This window comes from Lathyrus oleraceus, chromosome 7, assembly GCF_024323335.1.
Source record: "Lathyrus oleraceus cultivar Zhongwan6 chromosome 7, CAAS_Psat_ZW6_1.0, whole genome shotgun sequence".
Lineage (NCBI taxonomy): Eukaryota > Viridiplantae > Streptophyta > Magnoliopsida > Fabales > Fabaceae > Lathyrus > Lathyrus oleraceus.
Window position 1 is genome coordinate 81,931,105 of NC_066585.1, and position 21,157 is coordinate 81,952,261.

Below are 21,157 nucleotides of genomic sequence, written 5' to 3' on the forward strand. Positions count from 1 at the left end.
GAGCTCATTAATTGAGCTGACAAATCATGAGGCTCACACACGCGCGCCTACCATGTTCCTTGGTCAACTGAAGCGCACAGAGCCATTAAAATAGTCATAACAATGAATGGACTAGATTCAATCTGGAAAATGAAATGGAAGGCTCAGATCTAATTTGGAGACCAGACGGTGGCCAGCGCCACCGTCTTCTCAGGCCAACTTCCGGCCAAGCTTCAAGTTACAGAGAAACAAATGTTCATGAAAAGCCACGATTCAGATACCAATCGAAAGTTGGGGTGATGTACATCACCCTTGTACCAACCAAATCCATTCTAGGTTTCTACATTAAGAGAAATCAGAGATGGAAAATCTGTGGTGTTCAAATGAACTTAATAGATTTTGAAAATTAAAAGCTCAAGAATGTTACCTCTATGCAGAGGACTTCAGATCACACAACAACAGCAAGAAATAACCAATATATGAGTAGATTCGAAGAAATTAAAATGTGAGGTAAACCTCTGATTTGCAGAGCTTGGAGTCACAATTCCTTGCTATGGATGCTTGCAGTTCACTCTATGGATCAAGGAGAAGAAGGCTAAGGAACTTTAGATCTCAGAAAACAAACAAGGTAATTGAATTCTAGATCTGAAAATTGAGAGAAAAATGAGAGAGTTCATTTGGTGTGAGGGTGAGGGTTCAATTGCACAGCATTTAGGGCGCCTTCAGGTTAGTGAAATGAAGAGAAATAGCATTGTATTGATCGGCAAGGCAAGCTGAAATGCATGAATGGAAAGGGCCTTCATGCATGGGCCTGTATAGGCGCATGGAGAGCCCAATTCCACTTGGATTTGGCAGTTGAACAATGATAGAAGCAAATTGGATGTGCAGATTGTGTATTAATGGGTCATGCAATGCAAATTTAAATGATTTTCAAAAATGTGTCATTATGTTCAAGTCTTCGAAAATGCCATGTCCAAAATAGAAACACCGCCTCATGAGTAATGGTTGGAAAGCTTTTTGCATGAGGATCATTTGTTATGTTGATCAAAACTCCATTTGAGCCTTGGAAATTGATGAAAAGTGGTCATGAAGTGTAGGGTGCAAAACATGTACATGTGAGATTTTAAAAATTGGCCAAAGTTCAAGCCCTTCTGTTTCAATGATGCAAGCTCCAAATGACAAAATCTTCAACATCAAAGTTGTAGATATTTAAAAGGCAATAAATTTGGACTTAAATTTTTCATCATTTGGATTTTTTATGAAGAAGTTATGGGCACTTGAAGTTGGACTTTTCACATTTCAATGCATTTGGTCCAAAGTGACCTATAATGTTTTGCATTATCACATGTATTTCTTTTAGGATTTTGAAATTTTGTTCAACATAACATTTGAAGTATACATATTAAGCTTTCCAATTCATTTGATCCCACCTCAAAATCATGAAAAATGAATGAGTTATGTCCTTAGGAAGTTGACCCAAAATTAGGGTTTCAGTCAAAATGACCTATAATGTCTTGGAATGGATGATGACCTTCCAAGCTTCAAATAAATTTTTTATGAACATGAAAGTTGTTCATGTGGTCCTTAAGAATATTTTTTCTTTTGGGTTCATCTCCATTTGACAAACACATTAAAAGTTAGGTCTCAGTGTATTTCAAAATAGTCAGATGAATTGACTGATCAACTTCTCAAGTCCACACCTCATATCTTGATGAATTGATGATTGAGGACACTCGAATAAATTCAAATATGAATGAAATGATGAATGAAAGAACTTCCCTTGATTGCATTTGATCATGGGTTGAGGTTGCTTCATGAGCAAGGCACAGTTGATGAATAGATGAACTAGGGTTTCCTTGGGAAACAAGCCTCAAGCCCCTTGATTCGCTTTGATCAAAATGATGAATTGAGATACTTGGGAGGCATATTTGATGGATGAGAGCTTTCGGAAACATTGTCATGCTTGCCTTCATCTTCAATTGGCCCTATCAATGCACATAGGATCTCCTAGAAGCTTTGGACCTTATGACTGCTCAAGCTACAAACAAGAGATGTTAGTGACATATTTTTGTGCTTTTGGTTAGTAAATAAAAATGAGAAAATCAATAATATGCAATTCAAGCATGTTTGGTGATCTCAAACCAAATTACAAGAGATCCCACCCAAAGGTAAAGGAGCCAAGATGCTTATGATCCTTAAGGCAATGCAAATGCAATGTTATGATGCCATGAGGGATCTTAGGGTCAAAATTAGGGTCTTACATTATCGTCAACGATGTAATCTTGATACGATTTAATACATAAGTAATATATATTCAGCAAAGATGGTGCAAATGTCAATTGTTTCGGTTTTAAAGTTTTATGGTTTACATTTTAGGTTTTTGTTTAGACAGTTTTTGTTGTGATTCTAGTTCAGCGTAACTCTGGATATGCATATATGGATACATTCCACACTAAATTTAAAAAAAAACACAACATGATAGTTTACGAATGTGCATACCTGTAAACACCTTTTTTCGTTAAAAAAAAAATAGGGTTTATCCAGAGATGCATCTCTGAAAAACTCCCTGATGACAAGATATGGTGTCTAAGGTCCAAAGTGACCCAAAACTTATATAAATTGAGTGTCTCTCACCCCATATTTTCTATAAAACACACCACATCAGAGAATGAATGCATATTCTCATCTTGCATTTATGTATTTCAATAGCACGAAGCTGCCATTTCAATTTAGGACCACCGATGACACACCTCTCGCTGATCTGATATCCAAACTGAATACTCTCATGCAATATCCAAAAAGTTGAAGAGTTGTCAAACTCGAGTATCATTCACTCTCGTGTGGTGTGTATAAGTGTTTTTATTTAATGTCAAGTTGTTTTTGTTTTTAGATCTTACTCATATTATCTCTATTTCTGATTTGAAGTATCAAGATCATTTTCAAATATGCATCTCTGAATTATACCAAATACACTTTCGAAAATGCAACTCTAAACTAAAATTAAGTATAATAAGAATAACTCTATCGTTTGCATTCAATTATGTGAGAAATGGATGGCTCACTTAATAAGATTGATTTTTTCATTAATATAATCAATTTTGGCTTCTTTTTTTTAAAAAGTTGTGTACATAAATAATAACTAAAAAGCACAATTGATAAAATAGCATTTGGTAAGACAACAATTATTTTGAAATGAAGGGATAACTATATAATGTAAATGCCAGTACTAGCTATGTCATTGTAATAGAAAAACCGCAATAATGATTTTTGGGTGCAGTATACTTATGATATTGTATTTTTATAACTGGATAGACTACTAATCCCTCGTGCTGGACAGCAATGGATCGCAATCAATAACAAAACTCTATTAAAAAATTTAATTTCCAGCGTATTCAGAGCTGTATTGTAACACAATTTCTAATTAAACTTCAAGATATATTTATCTATAAGAGCTGTTTTGTACCTAAGATAATATTTCGAAAGAAAAAAGTAAAAAGTATTTAACAACTAAATTAAAAAACAATACACTTTTATCCAGCGAGATAAATAAATACACAAAAGAAAGGCCCTTGGAAGCTGTTTTTTAACTTGCAGAGAGCTCTGCCCACACACACACCATGTTATACAAAAAAAAATACAAAGACCCGTGAACATATACATATCAGTGTTTTTTTTTCTAATCTAATTTGGTTGGTGGTAGTATAACTACAAAGACTGGAAGAAAATGTAATATGCCGGGTTGCAACATACACAACATACCGTGTGTTAGAAGCAACAGTTTTCACTCTTACATTAGCTGCTTCATGGAAGTGTAACTATACCTTTCTCTACATATTTTTGGAAATTACCAAAAATGGTCCTAAAAAAAGGACTATAGCGCAAAAACCCAAGTACGGGCAACTATTTAAGAAGGCTGAACAAGAAACAGATCTTACGAAAGATTGATGGCTATGTCCTTGAGAAGAACTTTTCTCTGAGATGTACTAATAATGCCCTTAGACTCGGCTTCTAGTAATACTTCTGTCATTATAGCAGCTGCTTGGCCTTTAGGTTCATCTTCAGAAGTCCTCCTCATCATGAATACCTGAGTATAGCAAATAAAAGCCAATGTAATCAATCGCCATATAAGAGTGATATTTGTTGTTGTGTTCAGTATTCTTGTTGGATTTCTGTTTGAAAAGATTCTAACATAGTTATGAACATGAAATTTATTACAAAAACATGGAAGGGTGTCATTACCTGCCCACGATGAGTTAATTCCATGTAGCCTGGTTGCAGGATAAATGGTTCCCCGTCGATTTGAACTGGGAAAGGACTGGAAGAGTGTATCTTGATGACTTTACCTTGAGCTAGCCTTCTTGCTTGCGAAAGTCCAACCTACGCAGAAAATCAAACATAAGTATTTACTGATTTACTGTAAATATTTGTTTCATTAGAATTTGCCAAAAGAGAATAGTGAAATGAGTGTATGATGCTCAATATCCACTTTTGTATCCAACATAAGACACACTTGACATACCAACAAAAAAATGGGAAATTTGGAGGAACCAGACGGTCTGTCCTCACAGCAGAGAAACGGACAAAATAAGTGATTGCTAACAAACAAGGCAGCTGGTGCAGTATTAATCAAGAAAGAATGAGTGGAATGATTAACCCAATTGGGAATTACAACCAGAAAGTGGGATAAATGTGAGGGAGGGGAGGTTCAGGCAAGAATTGAGTTAGGTTATAGATGGAATACTTTGTTTGTCAGCATTTCGTTTTTAATTCTTTTGCCTTAGAGCATTTTCTGAGATTTCACTCTTTCAGTCTTAACAGAGGTTTTGCCTTCGAGCATTTTCTGAGATTTCACTCTTTCAGTCTTAACAGAGGGCTACCACCTACATCTACTTGTAAGGAACTTGGGATCCATTGTTTCTACTCTCTTCAAAGTTTCTATTATTTATCCAATGTAGTTTGAGCATTTTTTTTTGTTACAGTTTAATCAATTTGGTACTTTTGATATTCAAAATGCTATATTTAATGACTAATCTATATACTTTATTGTATCATTTAATACATAACACCTCAAGAATTGAGTAAGACTAACTGAATAAGTATCCTATACCTGAAGTTTTCCCAGGTGCCATGCTCCACAAACACACACTACTTCAAGCATTTTGTCATGAATGGATTGAAGACTAAAATCATCGTCATCATGCTCATAGTCATTTTGCCAAAGATCTACTCCACCCATGTAGCTCCCAATGTTTAGCACAATTAAACCCTCTGAATCCTACATATGAATGGAAAGAAGAATTTAAAAAATTATCTTAACATAAATTTATACAAGCAATATTCACAACATAATTCGCTGACATGAATGTGCAAATAATTATCAGTGTCAGTAATTAACCTTGGGAATGTCAATGTCTTGCCCGTCAACTTCAAGCCATACTTGCCATGGCAAGTCAGCACAAGTTCTGTCCATGATGTCTCTTGCTCCTTCTTTTGCATATCGTAATTTATTCAAAAACTGTTAATAGAACTATCATCAGAAATAAATATACCCAAAAAAGTGAAGGCTTTTCAAAGATTGCATAAGTTAAATGCCCTAGATAAGACTTCAGAGAACTAAAACATAACCAGAGGTCTTCAATAAGAAAATGTTGCACGAGGAGATAAAAATGGAGAATATGTACCTGACTACTAAATTTTTCGGGATTTATCTCTCGGGTAACATGAAATTCATACGCAACCTTTGCATCACATCCAATACCTATAAAAGTAAGCTGATGTCAGTAATTCTTAAGAAACAATCGTAGATAGATTTTGTTTCAGTGAAGTACCTAGGTAGTTCATCATGGATTTAGTTTTCACTATATGATGTTTTCCTTCAGAGATTTCTTCTGCAAGTTTAACTTCCCAACGATCTAGCATAGTAACTGCAGCATTGCTTATGTCATGCAAAAGCATGGTCAACCCACCCTGTCCATCAAGTGCAGAGAAGCCTCTTCCCCAATTAAGTACCCTGGATAAATCATTTCCTGTGCCTAGGGGAATAATTGCAACGGGTGGAGGTGACTCAAAATTGTGTTTTTCTATAGCATCAAGGACCCACGCAACAGTGCCATCCCCACCACATACCAACACTCTAAAATATGGTACACTTTTGAACAAGTCAAGGCCTACCTCAGGACCTTGAGAAGCACTCAATACAAAGACCTGCAGTGAAACACCAAACCAGAAAATGTCCTTTGAGACTTATATGAGATGAAAAAAGTTAAAATGTTCATACAAGTATTGCTAGAATACAAAAGTAAGAAGACATTTCATTATTAATGCTCAGACAAGTATTGCAAGAATACAAGACAACCATTCTCATTGTTAATTTGTCCTGAAAGAACTATTTAGTGGGATTCAATGAAGCATTACTCTATATTACATTAATATCATACAGATATCAACCATAAGGGAACAAAAATTTCGAGCAGTTTTTTTTAAATAATACCCTGTTTGATGTGAAAATTAACAGAAACCAGTAACAAAACACAATTTATTGAATTTCTCATGCAACACAGTACTGACTGATTGATTAGAAAATTAACAGAAACCAATAACTATTAGCAGTTTTAAAGAAGATTTAATACTCAATACAAACACCAAAACACTCCCTTACTCCCTTATAAACTTTCATAAACAACAAACAGATTACGATAACTTACTCAACAAAGTTTATGCAATCCGGAATTGTAGGATTCAAGACAGCCACAAGGTTTTTTGTGGAAATTAAATTAGAGTATTTAAAAGATGTTATAGAAGTTAGCTAGTTGAGATTGTTAGAGAGTATTACTATGTGTATAAGTAAGAGAACACAGGGTGGAAAGCATCTTGGAAATATTGTGAAGTTTGTGAATATTGTTAGGATTATAGAATAAAGGAAAATTAGAGTTGTTAAAGTAGATAAGAATTCTTATAAAAGTTAGTTAGTTGAGGTTGATATAGAGAGGAAGTATTAAAATTAGAGAACACAGGGTAGCGAGCATCTTTTGAATACTGTAAAGTTTGTGAATAGATAGTAGTGACTTTATTGTAGAAGGGAAACCGTTGTGGGCGAGATTTTATCCTATTCTCTTTTATCTTTTCTCAATCTTTCAATAAAATTGTTCTTCTGCTAATTCAATTCTGCCCAGTTTTGGGCATTCTTTCTTATACCAAAAGAAATGTTTCTAACAATTGGTCCGACCAGCCGCTATGATGGTCGGCACCAAGGAAAATCGTATGAACTCCGTTGAGAAATTGATGGATGATTGCAGCCAGAATCTGCAGAAGATGAAAAATATCTGGAACAGGTCAGAGAAAAACTCATCAGAGTCCCCGACATGGATCAGATCAAGAACAACTTGCTGTTGGAATTGCATCATGGTAAGAAAACTCCAGATGCAAAAACTTCTTCAGAAGGGTGATGGGTCAAGGGGTAAAGATACTCCAGGGTGATTCGAACGAGTTAGAGGTCTTCTCTAAAGATGATCTTGTCTCAGCAACAAGAAAACGTTTATGAAGGACCGAGAGACATCCACCCAAAATCTTGTTCTTGGGCAAGAAAGTTAGGTAATGTGACTAATTCAACGGGTTGTGCATCATCAAGGCAAGAAATAAATTTAAAATCAGATTAGTCATTGCAAACAATGTGGAAAAACTAGAAAGAAGCAAAAACCATTGCATTATCGTAGAAGTTGGAGTTTACTATCCAGTTGAACTTTCGCTGTGGCGTATGGGAAAGATTTCCCTTAATTAGCAACAATAGTGGGATTTACGAACTTATCCAGCTGCTGTCCAAAAGAATTATCAGGTTAACCAAACCCAAGAGAGTGGCAGCAAAGGCTACGACAATGGTTCACAAATGGGGTCTATGTCCTTCCATCAGTGGGATCCACAAGGATAGGATTTTGTTTTCTACACTCAATGGGACAAGAAGAAGGAAATTTCTACTAGAGTTTTACTTGCAATAAATCCTTTATACTTAAGCATCATGAATCCAGTCACCCAAGTCACATAATGTTAAAGCCAATAAATATGCCACAATCAGCAGCACAATGTGTAGAACTAAGAATGTGCAAAAAAAAAATATTTATTCTTTTAAAAATGTGAAGGTAAACAAATATTAGCATACTATTCAATAACTATTTTGCTTTGCCGAATATTTGTAGAAAAAAGAAGAAAGGTAGATTTCAATTGACTTTTAGTAGAGTCATCACTCTACACTCATATCTGAAACAGACTATATCTCAAAAAACAGATTTGTGTATGATATATTCAAGGCGATGCAAAGGATAGATTTGGAATCAAGTTATTTCTGATCTAAGATCACAAAAAAATCTTCTCAAAAATACTCCTAAATCATATGATCCAATGTCACCCTTTAAAATATCTAAGATATAATTGCAATGTGCTATAAAGATGCTAGCCACTACTTCCATAAAAGGCATGTTATTAATAAGAACCAAGTAATCACCTGAACAGGATTTAGTAGCATATTCAATCTTCTGTGAAGAGAAGGCCCTAGCTGCCCACCACTTCTGGTATTGATAAAGACCAAAAGTGGCCTTGCATCATTTGGCAAATCAACCAATGTGTATTTCTTGATTTGGCCAGGGGTAGCAATTAAACCATTCCCTAATACTCTACCATTGTTTGTGGGATCGAAGAGCTTCCCATCTTTGTACTTTTTCCGGTGGAAACCATTCAACACATATTCTAATAATGATGCATCAGCAACGGAGGAACCTCGTGACTTACCATTAGCATGGCAACCACCTCCATTTTTATTATTGTTACGCCGCTTTCTAATCTGACCGCGAACGGAAGAGGTTATAATAGAACTTAACTTCCCTCCCTTTTGATCTTCATCAACTTCTTTGACACAGAGAGGAGAGAGGACAATAGGTCTCAAAGAACCCAAATCACAAAAATCACCAGAATCTCTAGTCAATTTGTTATGACACTTCACATGAATGAGGCGTTGACACCAACGGCAATGCCATGTAGGAGAGGATTTCACAAATGGGACACCACACGCTTCGTCACAATAAAAGCAGAAGGTAGACATCTCATGATGATCATCTATATTAACCCATCTTTCTGACCAATGGTGTCTAATATGACTAAAACCAGCCTGAGCCACACATTTGCAATCCTTTGCAGCAAATGGAGAACAAAGAAAATGAGCTGCGACGCCACAAACCGAGCAACGATGGAGAGGAGTATGCAGTGAGGCTGTTGCACCTAAATTTTGAGAAGGCCATAGAGAAGTCAAACAGAAACAACAAGTGGATGGCTGTTCCCCATAAGTAAAATCCTCAACCCACAAATGATCTGATAGCGGCACTTTAAATTTCTTCCAAACTTTCTTCTTTTCCCTAGCCGCAGCTTTAATCCAATTCAAAGACGCCCTTCGCTGCCACTTGAGAACAGCATATACGACGGCCACAAGTCCAAACGATCCAGTGATCAGCCATCCAAAAATAGAAGCAATAGAAGCATCCGGGCTCGTAATGAACCTCAAAATGAAAATTCCCAAATCTAACATTTCAACTTGGCTACCAAACATGCACAACCTGACCATTCAAAATGAAACCCCGATCATTGTTATAGATGACAAAAAAAGAAAGTTATCTAAATATAAAGTATGGGCATCAAAATTAGTTGCAGGGTAGGAATAAAAATTAAAGAGAAAATGACAGTTGGTTATTCCAGAATGGGGTTCACTAGCTTGATGCAGTGTACAGAATCATAGAGAAAAGAAATAAATTATCAATAAAATCTATGAAAAATAAATAAATAAATAATATAGTAACGTTAGTTATAATTGATTAGACAAAAAATCACCTCTAAACTAGCTAATCAAACGAAGAATTAAGAAATAATTATATTATTATTAAACCATTCAGAATTTCCTATTCCTAAATCATGTCATAGATAAAACAAAAAGCATTAATACCAAGATCAAATAAAAAAGAAATCCTCGGGCACATAGGGTACTGGTGATCAATCAAAACGGTAAAATGTCCCCAAATTCAATCTAGAATCGTTGCGCTTAATAGTGATTAATTACAGATGCAACCTATGATGGAAAAGAGAAAATAAAGGATTAGAAATATGAGACACATTGTATTACCATGTACCTAACACGATTAATTCCGACGAACGCAAAATGGAGAAGAATTTTTCGTCGTCATCGTAGAAGAAGGAGGAGGAGAAAAACCTAAGGAGAGGTTGCAGAGAGCGAGAGAGAGGAATTGGAGAATCCTGTTACAACCCCTCTCTTTCCCTTCTTCCAAGGAAACATTAGTGCGATTCTATTACAATAATAATATTATTATTATTATTTATATTAGTATTATATTATAATTTTGTTTATTTTAGCGTTTTCATCTTGGATTTGAATTTTTATTTCGATCCCCTTCTATTTCACCTTACTTAGTTTAGAAGTTAGTCCAAGTCATGTTTAAATTGTTATTAAATTAATTTGTAGTTGGTTTATCGGTGATTTGTATTTGATTTCACAATTGATATCTAAAAAGATTGAAATTATTTAATGCAAAACTGGTTTACAAATTAAATTTTTATTAAATTATATATATATATATATATATATATATATATATATATATATATATATATATATATATATATATATATATATATATATATGAAAATCAAAAAGCGAAAAGCAGAGAAACGTAAAAAGGGCGGGCTTTACATTGTTTAATACGCGGCCTCTCTGTTGGATACGCCGTAGGCATGGGGCATGGCCAACGCGTTTCACCGTATTTACTGGTGTACCCTTTTGTCCTTTTTTTTTTCCTCTTTATGTCCATTAAGCGGTGTTTTTGTATTTTTTGTGATTTTAATTTTAATTTTAATTATTATAAAATGGTAGAAGATAATGGGATGAAAGAAATATGTATGCTGTCATTTAATAGTTAGTAAATGAAAAGTTAAGATTTAAACAAAAATTGAAAAGGATATTTTTAGAATTAAAAAAATTATACACAAATTATATTTTGTTTTTATATATTATTATAGATTAAGGGATCAGATCAGTCAATAGAAGTTTACGGGATAGTCTATCCAGGTTTAAGGCAAATCAAGTTCTTTTAGGGCAATTTTATTCCATCTCATGAGATGCATATGCACTGCTGAACATTCAAAAATGTTTGTATTGGTGTTGTCGCGGTATGAAAAATGACCTAGAGTGTTCGCATGCTCGAGATGATAACAGGGTCGCCATCAAACTTTATTTATTTCAAAAGAAAAGGAAAAATATCGATAAAACTCTTAAAAGAAGAAAAAAAATTATTGTCGCAACCAAATTCGGATTCAGAAGATGATTATAGGAGGGGAATGTATTAGCACCCCTCACATTCGTTGTACTCAACGAGAACCATTTAGTCAAGTTTGCGATTAGAACGTTAGCGTATGTTTATTTGTTTTCTTAGAGTGATTAAAAGTTCAAAAGGAAAAGAAATTGGGTCGCAAAAAGGTTTTTATTATGGTGTTTGACAAGATTGTGGGTTTTGCTCCTACGTAGTTCTTCATAGAAAATTATGTGTTGGTTGGTTGATTTTATTGAACGAATGTTTGGATCATATTCTAGTGGTTAAACGTTGTTTATATGCTCGCAATTAGAGGCTTAAGTATTTTTTTGTATCAGGTTATAACAGACTAAACAGTGTTCTTTTGTAAAAAGGTTCCCGATCACGCGTGGGCGAGAAAAAGATAATTTGATTAGTTGGAGTTTATTTTTTAATAGATGATGAATGCTCGAACGGTCGAGTTATACGGATCGTATCCAAGCAATTGAGAAAAAAGTAATAGACATTTAAGTGTTCCTTTTTCACCCAATTAATTCTTGTTGTGAATTGATGTCGTTAAGAACAAATCAAACTATGAGAAAGAGATTGAGTTTCTTGAACAAACACAAGAAACACTATTAGGTTTTACCAAGGGAGAGTAGAGGGAAGAAGGAGAATAAGGATTGGTTAAAATTGTTTTACTATTCACTTTCTTAATAAGGGTTCAAAGATTACAAGTGAATAACAATAATTAACCTCTCTCAACAACCTGAGAGAAATAGTCTATTTACAGACTACTAAGCTAACTTAACAATTGGGCTTTACAAGCAAGGTCCAATTCGACATACTTTTAAACAAAACATATTTCGACAACATGCTTGAACAGACTTCGACTACAGCATGCACAACTCTTGTTGAACCATGAAGTTATCCTTGTCGATATTAGAGCTCGATCCAAAATACCACAAATCTCCACCTTGGAACAAACTATACACTAACAAGGGAACAAAATAGCTTTTGTCATGCAACTTTATCAACTACATACAGTGGAAAAACTTGTTACTTGGCAATATCTTGGTGATTATATCGGCAACATTGTCATAAGTCAAAACCTTCAGTACTTGGACTTCTCCACGCTCGATTATCTCTCTGACCAAGTGCAACCTCACATCGATGTGCTTGGTTCTCTTATGATAGACTGAATTCTTTGATATGTGTATTGCACTTTGACTATCACATTTAACAATGATAACTCGACCTTGAAGTTTCAGCTCCTTAGCAAAACCTCCAAGCCATAATGCTTCTTTCACTACTTCAGTGAGGGCGATATACTTTGCTTCAGTGGTTGATAAGGAAACAACCTTCTGAAGTATTGCTTTCCAACCGATTGTTGTGCTAAACATAGTGAACACATATCCAGAAATAGATATTCTGGAATTCATACAACCTACATAATCAGAGTCCACAAATCCTTCGATTTCAACTTTGTTATCATCATCATAGGCTCCATCATAAATAAGGACTCTGCTCAGAGACCTATTGATGTACCTAAGAATCCACTTTAATGCTTTCCAGTGCGCCTTCTCGGGATTGGCCATATACCCGCTTATAAGGCTCACTTCTACATTATGTTTGGCCTCGTACAAACCATAACATACATCAAAGACCCTACTATACTAGCATATGGAATGATATTAATATAGGCTCTTTCGACTTCAGTACTATGACTTTGAGTCATACTCAGCTTGTATTGAGCATTAGTCGGTGTTAGAACAGGCTTTGAATTCGACATACCAAACTTGTTGAGAATCTTATTCAGGTATGTCTCTTGAGATAAACATAATCTTTATTGATTTCTATCTCTCTGAATGTCGATCCCAATAATTCTGGAGGAAGCTCCCAAATCCTTCATGTCAAACTCCTTATTGAGTTCAATCTTCACCTTCATAACATACTCGACAATATTGCTTGCTATGAGGATGTCATCCATATAAAGCAACAAAATAACAAGTGAATTTCCATGTCAAAATCTGAAGTAAACACGGTGGTTGAACTGGCTCCTAGTAAAACCAATGTGTGCCATGAACTTGTCGAATCTCTTATTCCATTGTTGATGAGATTGTTTCAGGCCATACAAAGACTTATTTAGTTTGCACACATAATTTTCCTTCCCCTTTTCTGCATACCCTCCAGGTTGCCTCATCAGGATTGTTTCAGCTAGATCACCCTATAGGAAGGTTGTCTTCACATCCATTTGTTCAAGTTCTAGGTTGAACTTCACCACCATGGTGAAGCTCGCGGAAATATACCCGAACGTATCGCACGCTCGAAGATACAACAAAGTCGCCATCAAACTTTATTTATCTCCAAATGGAAGGGAAAACATCGATAAAAACCGGGGGAAAGAGATATGTTGGGTAAGGAAGTCGGTTATGCAAGGGGAAGGTATTAGCACCCCAAACATCCATGGTATTCCATGGGAACTGTTTTGATTGTTCTCACTCGAATAGGTGTTATATCTAAAGATTACTCGCAAAAGAATGGGGAAATGAGAGAAATAGATAAAGTGCTCGGTGAGGATTGGGGCCCTCATGCCTACGTATCCTCATGGTACAATGAGGAATTCAGAGCTTCGTAGTTCAAGGAACTAAAAGTGGGAGATGAAAAGAAATGTGATCAAGGTATGGTCTGAACCAAAGAATTGTGTTTTCATCTCCAACAGGGGTGAAAAGAGGAACCCAAGAGTAAGGTGGCTATTACCAATACGTGGACCAGAAGGCCGCCACTATAGGTTAAAACTGAAAAGAAAGACTGAATTAAGTGTTTGGGTACGGTCCCAAACATCTCTTGGTTCACAAGGTGACGTAAGAAGGAGCACAAAGAGGTAGTGTGTTTGGCTCAAAGAACTGGTATATCACATGGAGTGAATGAAGGTATAATATGAATGTATCATGGAGATGAACGGAATAAGGTGACCAAGGTCACGGAAATTGAATATTTGGTACAAGTGACTGAAGAAGTATTATTTGAAATCGAAAGGTACAAGTGTATTGGAATCCATAAGAGAAATGGGATTTGTACCATAGAGGGAAAAGGCTTTGACCGATACATGGACCAGCAGGCCGTCACTATAGGGTGTATAGCCAAAAAAGGAAGGAATTAAGTGTTTGAGGTTGTAACCCAAACAACTTTAGGTAGAAATGAGGACTACATTAGGTGTCCTAAAAGGGTATGTATGGAATCTCAAAGAAAGTGTATTTCGATGTCAAAGAGACAGTATGTCACTGGATAAACGATTTACGATCGAAGGTAAATAATGAATAGCGGACGATATGAACGGTTCCCTAAGGCGAAGGAGGAATAATTAGAAGTATGCTCGCCAAGGATTCGCGTCCTCGTGCCTACGTATTCTCATCGTGCAATGAGAAAGTCATAGCAGTCGTAGTTCGGAACCACGAGAATAGAGAGAGACGTTTGTCTAAGCAACGGGGTCTCAAAAGACAAACACCACTTCAAGGAATGATTATAGTATTATAGTACATAGAATAGTATATCACTCGCTAGGTAAACAAATAGTTCGAGATCAAATAAGGATAGTATCTTGGATCCAAGGAAGGGATATACTCTTAATCGAAGAGCAAGGTAGGCATTTACCAATACATGGACCAGCAGGCCGCCACTATAGGGTAAAACCAAAAAGAAAGACTAAATTAAGTGTTTGGGTGTGGCCCCCAAACAACTCTCAATTAAGGAGATGGATTATCGTGAAGACATCTCAAAAGGATAGACAGGGAGTCCAAGGAGAAGTATGATTGTTCTCAAAAGGTGGTATAGATTGAATGAAGAATGATTGATTGATAAACAGGGTAGCAATAGATAAGATAGCTTACGAAGAAAATGGGTTCTCCTGCCTACGTATCCTTATGGTGCAATAAGGAAATCAGATCTTTCGTAGTTCAGCCCACTAGGGCTGAAAACAAGGTGATGAAGGAGGCAAGAAGAGATTATTGAATTGAAATGATTGGAATGAAGATGAGTAAACTTGATAGTTGTAGGATAAGAATCCCACTAAAGTCTATGAGTAAAGATGGATACGATAAGCAATGAGTCAAACGTCTCACACCCAAAGATATCCAAAATGAGTGTAGGAAAGCTTCAGTCTCATTCCTTCTTCACCACTTAAGGCTCATGGCATGTAATTCTCGTCTTAACTTTCAAATGGAGAGAGGAGAGTCTTTGTTGTTGTTTCTTGTGTTGATGAAGACCTTATCAATCATTCGATTAGAATTGCACTAAAGTCTATGAATAAAGGTGAATACGATGAGTGTTGGGTCATTCGTCCCATAGCCAAAGATACTCAGAATGGGGGTAGGAATTCTCCAGTCTCACTCCTTCTCTATTGCTTAAGGCTCGTATCGTATAACTTGATTCATGATTGATAAGTTATTTATGTAGTCTTTGCTTGTTGCAAGATGCTTTATGAAGAGAGAGATACTTGTCAATCATATGATTAGAATTGTGCTAAAGTCTATGAATAAAGGTGAATATGATGAGCGATGGGTCATTCGTCCCATACCCAAAGATATTTAGAATGGGGGTAGGAATTATCCAGTCTCACTTCTTCTCTATTGCTTAAGGCTCGTGCCACACAATTCCAACTTTGAATTAACAAGCTTTTGCAGTTTCCACCTTTGAAGCATTTGTATAATCCGCTGCTTGGTATGATTGAGGATGCCTTGATTGAGAAATCTGACTTGAGGCTTCGAGCTCCACATCTTGGAAGAAAAGTCTTATTAAGTGACCAGAGGTCTTTTGGTCACTCAGATTAGACTGTGGGATTATACCAATTCAAAAGATTTAATTAATCAAAATTGATTTTGATCAATTTAATCATGGGTTTGTTTTGGTTTGAGAACTAGGTTAGCCCATAATCTAATGGTTAACGTGGAATTAGACTATCTTAAGGGATCATATCATGGTTAATTGCAAATTCTATGTTAGAAATCCTAAGGGGGCATGTTATAGTTGGTCAGAATCTATGTTGGAAAATTCCTAAGGGAACATGTTAGAGTTGAGACTTTGGATTAAAATTCTAAGTTACATTCTATCCCTAAAGGAGCATGTGATTATATAGAAAAATATCCAAAATTACCCCTAAAGGGTAAAATGGTCTTTTGACAATTTTTAATGGTTCTTGCATATACAATTCTAATTATGAAAATTCTATTTGTACTCCTAATTGGTCCAATTAACCTAAATTCTAACAATCAAAATTGTCTAATTAACAAATGAAAAATTAAAAAAAAACAAATAAAATAGGAGGGCCTTTGCAAACAGGAGGTGCAAGCCTGATTTGTATGCATGGAGGAAAAAGAGGGCAAAACGGGGTCCAAATGCATGGGCTTCAGTTGCCAAAGCCCAATGTTGAACAAGTTCTTTTCAGCCAGGGGGTGCAGTAGAAAAATTAGATTGAGAGGGTAATGCAGTGGGCTTGAAGTGTGACAAGCGCAAACTAAAATAAGCCCAAAGATTGGGGACTGGTTTGGAAAAAGCCAATAGAATTTTGAATGTATATGCGCGCCCTTTTCCCATGGTAGCTCAGACCGTCAGGGCCGGAGCTTCACTGCGGGCCACCGCGTCGGAAATCGCTTCCGGTGGCGGTGGCTACCGGAAATGAACATTGGAACCACTTCCACCTTCGTCTCTATCTCCTGAACAAGGATCTACTCTCCAAATTCTCTAATTTTTGTCCTAAATCCAATAATGAGACCAAATCCTCAAGAATCCCTAAGAACTTAGATCTAAAATACTCCTCTATGAACATGATTCGGAACTCCTCATGATAGGGGTTTGCAATAATATGGTGCACGGTTTAGTATAGCTACCGAAAATGCAATGAAAAAAGGACCTATCTCTGAAGCTGAGAATTGCTCCGGCAAGTATTGATCAAAGAAGATGAAGACGAAAAATCACTTGTACAAGAAGGTAAGATATTACCTTTGCTTCTGGTTTGCTAGTTCTCCAATTCTTCTCCTTCAAAAATACTGTAGTGTGATGAGGTTAAGCTCACTCTTCTTGAAGCTTCAATGTGAAGCTTCAATAGAGTTTTGGAAATTGAGCTTTGAGTGTGATAGGGAAAGGATTCAGAGAATGCAGAGGATTGAAGGTGATAATTGCAAGAAGTGTAGCTAGTTTCAAATGATGATGAAGATGAGAATTTATAGTGATTAGGCTTGGGATTAATGAGGCTTGGAGTTAGTTAAATAAGGTCTGGAGTTAGTTGGGATGAACTCAGTGAGTTTTGGTAGTTAACTCACTGAGTTGGAAGTTAGTTAACTGATTAACTTAATGGAATGTGTTTAAGTGGTGTTTTATGACTATCTAGTGCAGGTGAAAATTTGAATGAAATTAGGCTTTGATGTTGGCTAATAACATGCTATTTATTTGATTTAGGTGTGAGTGACTTGCAGCTGTAGGTTACCAATTGTGTGGTTATGTTGTGCAAACTATGATTTTGGCTTTGGTTATGTTTGTGTAGGTTCAAGAGTTTGTAAATTTTGACGTACTTGTTTTGATGCAGATTTACTGTGTTCAAATGTATGTGGTTGATGGAATACTGAACCTTGAAGTGTCGTCGAGTGCTCACGATTTTTCCAGTGTTTACGTAGGTGTATACTTATTGTGCATCGCAAGCTTTGGCTATCTTCAATGATTAGAGTCCAAGTTTCAATCCCACAAGTTCCATCCTCAACGTAGTGCAAAATTCGTGCAAAATAAGCTATGAGTCGACTCAAACAAGGAATGAGTCGACTCAAACAAGGAATAAGTCGACTCAAACAGAGTCTTTCCCATGGTTGAATCGACATGTCCGGACCCGCGGCGAAATGATTCAAAGTGAAACTGGAAATGAGTCGACGCAAAGAGTGAATGAGTCTACTCAATCAGGATTTCCCAGAATTGAGTTGACCTGTGGGTCGACCTATTCGGACCCGAAGGGGAAAGGTTCAAGAAAGAAGGAGAATGAGTCGACGTGAGGAGTGAGTGAGTCGACTCACTCAAGTTTCTCAAAATTGAGTCGACCTGTGGGTCGACCTGCTCGGACCCGAGGGTTTTGCACCGAGTCACGAGTCAACTCACAGAGTAAAATCACCAAAAAAATGAGTTTTTGCAATGTAATACACTTTTTTTGCACCCTTTTTGCATGTAATGAATATTTTAGGGATGGAAATGAAAGAAAATGGACAATTCAATGAAAATGAACCGACTTAATACATGAACATGACCATAAACTCAAACCCCATCTCTACAACATACATATGAAAGCGCGGAATGTGACCATATGGACCAAGAAATAGTGGTATGACGATGATCAAGTGAATGAACGTATGTGGATGAAAATTATGAGATGGATTATGACTAATGGACTCAAGCACCAAGGATAGAACCACAATCACAGAGAAAAAATGAATTGACTTAATATGGGAGGCTAAGTGGAACACACACTGAGTGAAAGATCCCATGAGATTTGGGTTTCCAACATCACCGGATGAAAAGTCGAGCCATGGGGCCTATCAGGACACATCTTTCTTACTCTAGGTCCAGGTCTTTGAATCAATCCAGATATTTCTCACGCAAGCCAAAGTTCCATGATCCCCGTCCTTAGGAGATTAGGGTTTTGATGAATTTCAAATCCAAAAGTCAACCAAGCAAGGCACTTGAACACCAATCATCCCTGATTAGAGTTTCAAACCAAGCACAAGGCTCTACCAACAATATCTCAAATCGTGGGCCCATAACTAGGGTTCAAAAGTTCAGTTCATGCACGAAGGTCAAGCAACAATATTAAGCAATACCAAAATTTCCAATCCAAATCTGCTTTGTTATCCAGAACCTTTGAAACTACGATGTTTGTTAGTCAATATTAACCATGAATGAATGATGATGAATATGCATGAGACATGAATGAGGTTAGATGGGTCTCAGGTAGGGCTGGAAATGAACCAAACCAACTCGAAAATAGTTCGAGACTCGATTCGATAATTAATTCGTTGGACTTGGTTCATGAACCAAATGAGTCGAACTTGAGCTTAAAACTAAGTTCGTAAAATAAATGAGCTGAACTTGAGCTATGTATAGTTCGACTCGTTAGGTTCATGAGTCGACTCGGTTATATATATATATATATATATATATATATATATATATATATATATATATATATATATATATATATATATATATATATATATATATATATATATATATATATATATATATATATATATATATATATATATATATATATATATATATATATATATATATATATATATATATATATATATATATATATATATATACTATTTTTAAATCATATATCTCAATAGTATCATTTAAAAAAATAATGTATAGATTTTAATCTTTTAACTTATCAAATTAAATATTTTAAAAAATACTTGTGACATTTTTTTATACAAAGTAAAATACTTCTAACTCAAAAAAAACATAATGCACCGTGACTTTTAATTTTAAAGTGTCATTTTAAACTACTTCTCAATTTGTTTTTTAAACTACCACTTTAAAAATAATGTTTTTTAAATATTGTACCATTTATATGATTTAATTTGTATCCTTTTATATTATTTTTGACTTTATTATTATTATTTTTAAATATTGATAATTTTTAAAACTAAATTCTTCTTTTTATTAATAGGTGGAGCAAGTGCAAATAGAAATTACATTACTCTCTTGATGATAAATAGAGAGCTATCAATGCAGGTGAGTGACATTGTTGTATAATTAACTGTGTATTTAGTCTCTATTACTTGTTAGTTGTTAGCATCTCATACAATTAATAGGGTGTTTAAACCATACCAGTGTTGTAACATAAATCTAGAAATTTCATGAATTTAAAAAGAATTAATCATTTAAAGTACTTGTATTTGTTATATATGAGGAACTAGTATTGTGTTAATTGTGATTTATTTAAAAGGTAGCTGCAATGTATATTAATTTGTGAGCTTTAATATGGTGTTCAAACCATACCAATGTTGTAACATAAATCTAGAAATTTCATGAATTTAAAAAGAATTAATTTAAGGTACTGCTATTTGTGATATATGTGTCGCATCGCGCGAAAAACCGGCGGGAAAAGAAGAACAACAGAGCCGCCACCGTGCGTTATTTATCCCAAAAGAGGGAAAGGAAACGCTCAGAGTAAACCTGGGAAAGACATGGTCTCGCGACCAAAGAGGATGGGTTCGGGAGTCGGTTATGCGAAGGGAAGGTATTAGCACCCCTACGCATCCGTAGTACTCTACGGGATCCACGCACAAAAGGAAGGAATATTGGTTGCTAAACACTGCTCAAACTCACACACACTGGCTGAAAAAAGACAAAAGAGACTGACTGAAACTGACTCGGCAGGATATCGTATCCTGGGCCTACTTAGTCTATCAGGTATAGACATCAGAGTCGAAGTAGTTCGGACTGGGGGAAACGACACATGCTCGCTAGGATATCGCATCCTATGCATACGTATCTTCTCGGACGAGAGAAGAATCAGAGCATTCGTAGCTCGGCTGACACACACGCAAACACAAACAAGGCACACACAGGCAAACATGGAGTCCGAATGCCAATCACTGGACTTACATCAGCATCCGAACCAAGACACACACACTGGAACCCAAATGCCACTCGATGGACTTACATCGGCTTCCAAGCACACAACAACACAACAAGTTAATAGGGAGTCGGGGACTCGAGCCTATAACTGTCAAGCACACACTCAAAAGAAGAAAAAGGGCGCCCGGAGAGATCAGCTCAATCTCCTGCCTACA

The 21,157-nt window shown here is 35.9% G+C and overlaps 1 protein-coding gene across 1 annotated transcript; it reads right to left on the reverse strand.

The window, feature by feature from the left end:
- Positions 1–3,491: 3,491 nt before the first annotated feature.
- LOC127101621 (diacylglycerol kinase 2) lies at positions 3,492–10,330 on the reverse strand. The gene is made up of 8 exons (XM_051039082.1): positions 10,136–10,330; positions 8,474–9,575; positions 5,808–6,183; positions 5,661–5,737; positions 5,375–5,494; positions 5,087–5,254; positions 4,219–4,356; positions 3,492–4,063 (listed from the first exon to the last, which is right to left on the reverse strand). The coding sequence occupies exons 2-8, from the start codon at positions 9,566–9,568 to the stop codon at positions 3,911–3,913; spliced, it is 2,127 nt and encodes a 708-aa protein (XP_050895039.1). The 5' UTR covers positions 9,569–9,575; positions 10,136–10,330; the 3' UTR covers positions 3,492–3,910.
- Positions 10,331–21,157: the final 10,827 nt, after the last annotated feature.